The sequence below is a fragment of the Kogia breviceps genome, chromosome 4 (genome assembly GCF_026419965.1).
Source record: "Kogia breviceps isolate mKogBre1 chromosome 4, mKogBre1 haplotype 1, whole genome shotgun sequence".
Taxonomy (NCBI): Eukaryota; Metazoa; Chordata; class Mammalia; order Artiodactyla; family Physeteridae; genus Kogia; species Kogia breviceps.
In genome coordinates, this window is record NC_081313.1 from 169724565 (window position 1) to 169732234 (window position 7670).

The 7670-nt window shown below is 55.7% G+C and overlaps 1 protein-coding gene across 2 annotated transcripts in view; it reads right to left on the minus strand.

The window, feature by feature from the left end:
- The window catches only part of CPAMD8 (C3 and PZP like alpha-2-macroglobulin domain containing 8), a 100076-nt gene extending 96572 nt beyond the window's left edge, over positions 1-3504 (minus strand). For both annotated transcript variants that reach the window (XM_059062710.2, XM_067032419.1), the window contains exon 1: positions 3255-3504. In XM_059062710.2, coding sequence (XP_058918693.2) covers positions 3255-3487 — 233 coding nt within the window. In that variant the 5' untranslated portion in view covers positions 3488-3504. The remainder of the gene's footprint in view (positions 1-3254) is intronic.
- Positions 3505-7670: the final 4166 nt, after the last annotated feature.

Here is a 7670-nt window from a genome sequence, read left to right on the forward strand (position 1 = left end):
TATGGCCTCTGGACTTTTTTTGCACCTCCTTCTGCCACAGGACCTTTGTACATGCCACCCCCACAAACTAAAATACTCTCCCCTGTAGACTGAGTTACTGGTAGGATCCCACTTCATCCTCAAAGCCACCCGTGAGACGTGCTAACATCTCCCATTTACAGAGTCAGAAATTAAGCCCCAGAGAAGCCAATTCATGTGCCCGAGTCAGTAAGAGATTAGGCTACAAACCCAGGCAGCCAGACTCTGGAACCCAGTGGAAAGAAGCAAGGAACTACCTGCAGCATTAATTTTAAGAATACGACACTGAAAACAAACTAAACGGCCTGAAACAGGAAAAGCACTGTGAACAATGGAGTCAAAACAGCTCTCTCTTTCTCAAAAGGCTCAGCTTGACTGTGAAGACATTTCTGGAAGAGAGGTGTTATTATCCTGTTTTCCAGATGGGAAGGCTGACCTTGCAGAAGGAGAAGGAATGTGCACCAGATTACACAGCCAGGCAGAAGAGGGCCCTGGGGTCCCCTTATGGCACCGGACCTGGAGGCCTAGGTCCTCCCCACCTGAGCGGCTGCTTCCCCGTTATTTTGCAGCCTTAGGTAGAAAATCACAAAGGCTCATCCATAACCACGCGACCCACTCACAGTGCAATGGCAAATGCCAGGAGCCTGGCAGCAAAGGCAGCATGATTCCAATGGTGCAGAACTATAGGCACCAGAAGGAAATAGGAGAAAGGGAAAACACTGGGCAAACATTGAGATCAGGAGAGATTTTTTTATTTCTCAACATCCTCTCTGGGACAACCCCAGGTCCACACACAAAGAGATGAATTTAGACCCTTACCACACACCATACACGAAGAGGACCTTTGAGACATGCCATGTACTGTATGACTCCAGCACTGAGAAGAGTGTGCAAAGACCCTAGTTTCATAGGTGCACTGCCCAGCAGTGGCTGGACCCAGTAACAACCCTGCGGTCCGATGTTCTGTCTGACTCCAGCACCGACAAGCGCCTGCAATGACAGGGTTCCTCTGTGCAGTGTCAGGCCTTGGCCATGCACAGAGCATACATTGATCCGGGGTATGTAACTGCACCAGCCGGAGCATGCAATGACCCTGGGTTTCATGGATGTTCTGTCCGGATCCAGCACTGACCACAATGTGTACTGACCCTGCGTCCTATATACTCTGTCCCACTCCAGCATCAAACACAGCATTCAATGACACTGGGACAGACATGTACTCCCTCAAACATGGGAAGACCTTTGCTTCATGTGTGATGTGCACCATCCAGCTCCAGCACTGACCAGAGTGTGCAATGACCCTGGGGTCCCCTGTGCAGTGTCTGGCCTCAGCAGTGCACAGAGCACACAATATCCTGGGTACGTAACTGTACTGTCTGGAGCACACAATCACCCCACGTACGTGATGTGTACTATCTTAACTCCAACACCGACCTGCACGGGCAATGACCCTGGGTTCCTGTGTGTCCTGTCCCACTGCAGCACGGGAATACGGCCACCTTCAGGACAGAACCTTTCTGCCGAGCTCCCAGATGACTCCCGGGGCCTCCCACATAGCACCTGCTGAGTGTGGAAGAGTACTGGGGGAAATACACAATCCACGTGTTCACTTTCTTTGGGCACTTCTAAAGCCCTTATCCAGATCTGAGTTAGGGTCTTCACTCAAAGGCCCAGAGAACCTGATGGAACCAGATTAACTTTCCCTGAGACTCAGGAATTATAGCTGTTGGAGTGCTCACCAGCCAATCACTGTCTACCTGATACACCCCTGCCATCTGGGCTGACACTGGCTTCTCATCCTTTGGTTTTGGAAGGTCCCATCCTGGGAAGGGTGGTATTTGGTAAAGTGTAGACAGTATTGGTCTCACAACAGTGTGCAAATCCATGGGGCTTTCTGGCATCAGGCATTCCTGACACCACAATCAGATGGATCATAGAAGTGGGTATCCGGGGCTATTCCTAAAACGGGATCCTTCAGGCTGGTGAGCCATGGCTCTGGCTTAGAGGTCGGCTAATCTGGACCCCTGGGTTGGTCATTGTGTGTCTCCCAGCACAGGCGTTCCATTTGACTCAACAGTAGGTAAGATCCCAGGGCAACTTGAGTCAGAGGCAAATACTCCCGAGAACTGTTTAAAACTCTGCAACACAGGGACTCTGAACTTGGTCCTTATAAGGCGGGGTCTTTCATGGAGGGCAGGGTCATGCTTCACGCTGGGGACTGTCCTGTGCATGGCAGGATGTGTAGCAGCATCTCTGGCCTCCACCCAGTAGATTCCAGCCACATGGCCTCCCCCTAGATGTGACAACCAAAAATGCCTCCGGACATTGCTGAATGACCCCAGGGAGACAAAAATCGCCCTTTGGCTGAAAATTGCTATTCTGAGGGATGCCAGCTTTGAAAGCATCAGGTCAAAAGTTTGCTGGGTTCCAATTTCACAAGGCCCAGGGGAGGTAAATCCCATGGTTCCAACTGCAGTATGGTGTCTTACTCTTCAAACTGTGATCCAAAGGAGCAGCGCGGGAGGTGTCTCCGCCCACCTAGTCTCACTGTTGACCTGTTTTCTGGGAACTCCTATACAAGGGCTGCTTGAACAAGGCTCAGAAAGGCCGGTCTGCACTAAATGGCTGAGCTCGAGCAGCTGGAGGCAGGCCCCCTCCCAGCCCACAACCCCGCAGGGCTCACCCAAACTTGGCAGGTCTGCGAATAGTCCCTGTGAAGCCAACACATGGGAAATTCTCCTTAGCAGCTAGTTAATTCACCTCCTCACTGTGTCAACTCACCAGAAGCTCTGTAAGCAAACTTCAAGAAAACTGTGGAAGCAAAATAAACACTTCCTCCCCCCACCCCCGCACGCCCTCCCAAGGAAAACGGAACGGCAGGTCTCTCCTTCCATTTCTCAGCCAAGGCACGCATCTCTTACCTTCAAGACAAGGACAACTGGAAATCGCCACCCAAGAAGACAGCCCTGGTCAGACCAAGGGAGCGAGGTGGGATGGGGAGGGGGCTCGCCTCCTTAGCTCTGAGGAGTCCCTGTACCTCCACGGGGTCACTTCTGAAGTCTCAGGCTGCCCTCTTCCCAGTCCGACTCGTGGCGGCTAGGGGGTCAATATTCTAGGTCCCGCCCAGCCCGGAGGCTGTGTGGCCTTGGACAGGTCTCTGCGTCTCTCTGAACCAGACCCCGCGACCCCCACCCCGAGAAGGCGGCCAGCCTCCTCCGTCGCCCGGGGCTACTCACGGGGCCTGGGGCTGCGCAGCGCGCACGCCGTCCCGCGGCGACAGCAGCAGCACTAGGAGCCGGAGCAGCGGCCGGAGAAGGGCGACCCACATTTTCCGGCTCCGCGGGGGTGCCGCGCCCGGGCAGGGGGCCGGGCCGGGGTCAGGCCAGGTCCGGGGTCCGAGCGCGGCCGTCCCCGCTGCGCCTCCGGGGGCCCTTTGTTCGCAGCCCCCGCGCAGTGCGCCCGGCGCCATGCGCCCAACTCCGCGCCCGGCTAGGCTGGGGCAGCGGGGGACCAGCCCCCTCCCCGGACCCGCCTTGTCCCCGGACCCGCCCCGCTCACCCTCCCGGCCTCCCGCCCCGCCCCCTCTCCGGACCTCGTCCCGCCTCCTCCCCCCGCTCCCTTCCCGGGACTCATCACCCCCCCAAAACCGACTCTCCCCCAATATCTCCTGGGACCCTCCCCGCCCTCTGCCCGGATGCACCCCCAGACCTGACCCATTCCCTTCCCCTTCGTCGGACCCGACCCATCCCACTCTTCGCCCCCGCCAACCCGGCCCCGCACCCTCTCCGGACCCGCCCCCGCCCTGGACTGCCCCCTTCCGAGCTCCCTGCCTGGCCTCCTCCCCGCCGCCCCCACCCCGCGGACCAGCCCGGCCCCGCCCCACCCCACGCGGGGGCCGCTCGGTCTCCGCGCCGCCTTCACCCCGCACCTTGTCGGCACCCCCCACCTGCCCCAGCCTGGACCCGGCGACCTGTGCAGTGCACGCACAGGAGGAGCTGAGCCCTTTGGGGAAACGGAGGCTGGCCAAGGGCTGAAACTTCCAGACCCGCAGCTTCCCCAGGCGCCTGACTGCCGCTCCTCCCTTCTTCCCTCTCCCCGCCTCCTCCATCCACAAATCCCCTAGGCCAGGCCCCTCCCTCTCTGGGCCTCACTTTCCCTTCTGGCAAACAGCAGGGGTGAGACGGCACCACTCCCTCTCTGAGAGCAGGGTGGCCCCTCCTGCCCCTTCCAGTGTGCCCAACTCAGTGATGGGCTCACTGTTGTAGGTCCCTCTGGAAGGGGGCACCTCCTTTTTATGTCATGTCCAAGTCCTGTCCCTCCTCTAGTTACCCCCCAACTGTCCCAGGTGGTCCCTCTAGTGAGGACCCCTGCAGCGACGAGGGCCTTACTTCTAAAACTCCAGAGCTGACCACGTGGCCCTCCTGCCCCAAATCCTCCCGGCTCTCTATTTATCCAGGCCAAGTCCAAACACCGGGCTGCCCTGAGGCTGCCCTGATGGCTCCCACCTCATCCTAGTTCCTAGATGCCCTGTGCCGCCCTGTGCCGATCCCCACTGCCAGCCTTTGCTCAAACTCTGCCCCTCTGCCCTCCTCCTTTGCCTGGCCAACTCCTGCTTCTTCCAGAAACCTCCCTTGCGCCCTCCCTGCCCTACGGGCATGGTGGGTCCTCCAGGCAGCCTCTCCCACCAGCCCTCTCCACGGGCTTTTGGCCAAGCCCTGACCACCCAGTGTGCACCAAGCCCTGGGCAGTCAGTGGGGACTTCAGGACAGACAGGATCTGCTGTCATAGATGGCAGAGGGGGCTGTGCAGGGGCCGGAGTGGACAGCAGGAACAGCAGCAGTACTGAGAGACCAGGAGGAGCTGCCAGCCTCCAGTCCCAGCCACACTGGCACCAAGCAGGGTGGTCTAGCGTAATCCTCATAATTCATGTCTGCCCAGCCCCTGCGCGCCTCCACTTGCTCCTCCAGAAACCAGGCTCCACTCTCCAGTCTCGCAAGGCCAGCCTCCTGCCCCTCTGTTTTCTCCCTCATCCGCTGAGCTCTGGCTACACAGGCCTCCAGGGTTCCATGGATCCTGACTCACTACCACCACCACCTCCTCCAGCCGAGGTGCCATCTGGCCCCTCTGCCTGAGATACTCTTCCTCCTGGCATCCCAAGGCTGGCCCCCCTCTACCTTCAGGACTAGCTCTACCATCCCTCCTTGCCTGTCAGATAAAGCCTCAGATTTCAGGTCCCCAAAAGCCGGAGTTCCCTGCTCTTGCCAGGTCTGCCCCCACTCATCAGGAGAGGCTGAACCCCACCTGGCTAGTTCCCCTGTCGGTCAAACCAGCTGCACGAGCTAACAGATTTCATTTTCTTGGTTTTTTTTTGTTTGTTTTTGGCCGAGCCCCACAGCTTGCAAGATCACAGTTCCCAGAACCAGTCCTAACCGCCAGGTCCAGTGACCGCCAGGGAATGCCCTCACTTTTGTTATTCAAGTAGGCCCATCACGTCCTCCCAAGGGAAGCAGGGGCACCCCACCCTCTTGTTACTACAAAGCCTGCCTCCCACAGCCTCTGGCTGTCCACCCCGCTCCTAAGTGCAACCCTCCTGTGGTCCTGCATGGCCAGCTGTGTCTTCCCCCCACCCCGCCCCGGGTTGTGAATATATGTAACTAACAGACCTCTCTACCTCACCCGTTCAGTGTTGGGTATTGTGTGTTTAGCTATCTTGTACTATTTAGCATGAGGGATCCTTCCTTCCCTAATGGGGTGAATAAGAGGCAAATAGAACACCACCGTGCTCTCAACACCCAATTTAACTCGCTCCATGGTGCCCAGTACGGAGGCCATGATCTTATTATCCCAGTGAACCTACTTCCTGTCTGTCTCCCCTGGGGCGTGAGCGCCATTTGCAACTGGATGCCGGGCCTCTGCTTTGAAGTGGACATCAGTACCTGTGACATCCTCCCTGGTCCCCTGAGCTGCAATGGGGAACTGGGGAAGAGTCCCACATTTGATACATTTCCAGAACTTGTGTGAGTCCCTGGTTAACAGAGCCATTATTAGAAACTGTTACACCAACTTTCAATTTCATGTATGATATTTAAAATAAAAACAATAAGTATGCAAAAGTTATCAGTTCCTCATTATTTCACTACATCATACTATTCTCTGTGCTCTTCAGAGTGTGCCTGACCTTTGTATCTGATGGTGAAAAGACTCTGTAATGATACACATCTTTTCCCATGTAGTGACTTCCTGCTGGCAGCTTGAAACTGGCCATGGGGCGAGTACAGTCAATTCTGCTCTAACACTAGTTTTGAAAACAAAAATTTGTTCCAACATGATGGGTACATAAGGGAAGGATTTGAGCGTAATTTGATGTAATGTGGTATTGCTTATGCAGGATTTGGTCTGCAAGAAACAGAATGAATAAAGGAAGTAGCACCCCACTGACCAGAGCCACATGGGAATATACAACCTGTCACACACACACACACACACACACACACACACACACACACACACAACCTCAACATCTACACTCCCTGAGCTGTTAGGAGCCACCCTGCCCTCCCCTGTCTGGGATGACAATGTCCCATCTCATTTCAGCAAACCTCCTCCTGGTACCTCTCAGAGACACGAAGGCTACAACCTTCCTACACCACATCCACACGTGAACCTCAGGTCTTTTCCAAGGTCAAGTGCCACATGTGCTATAGTATTCATGTCATTCTTAGGGTTTAACGTGTGTATAATGGTGCTATCAGTTTTTAGTAAATGCTTATTTTTTTATAATGTGTTACTGACACAGTTATTTTTTAAATTTTTTTTTTTTTGGCTTCATTGGGTCTTCGTTGCTGCACGCGGGCTTTCTCTGGTTGTGGCAAGCAGGGGCTGCTCTTCATTGCAGTGCGTGGGCTTCTCATTGCAATGGCTTCTCTTGTTGCAGAGCATGGGATCTAGGTGCACAGGCTTCAGTAGTTGTGGCTCGCGGGCTCTAGAGTGCAGGCTCAGTAGTTGTGGCGCACGGGCTTAGTTGCTCCGCGGCATGTGGGATTTTCCCAGACCAGGGCTCGAACCCGCGTCCCCTGCACCGGCAGGCAGATTCTTAACCACTGCGCCCAGGGAAGCCCTCGACACAGTTTTTGAGTGTGGTGTCCTGACTCCTTTTTTCCATGAGCCCTGTGGTCGGTGTGAAGAACATAGTCATTTTCAAGAATATGTCAGGGAAGAACTGGCTGCTTTTATCCCCCAGGAAGAGATCGCTAAATATCTCCTAGCTCACCAGTGATGAATGGCATAGCAGTCTAGGTCTGGGTGGGAGTGGGGATGAGGAAGACAGTCCAGTTGTGAGAAGCATTTTGTTCTTCCAGGGAGCCAGCTTGGTCCTGGCCCGCTGAGCACCCGGCAGTCAGGATGTGGCAGGGGATGACAGATGAGCAGCCCCACCACCAGCAGGAGGTGGGAGCTGAGCACAGCATGGCCAGGACCCCAAAGCCAGAGGGGGAACAGGGCATGCCATGTGCAGGAGTGGCTGTGGTGAGTGATGTTTTCTGCTCAGGAGGACACAGCCAGTTTGTCTCCTGGGGAGTGGCCAGTGATATTAATGAAGCTGAAACTGCATGTGACCTCTGACCTTGCTGGAAGGACATGAATGCGTCCAAGGT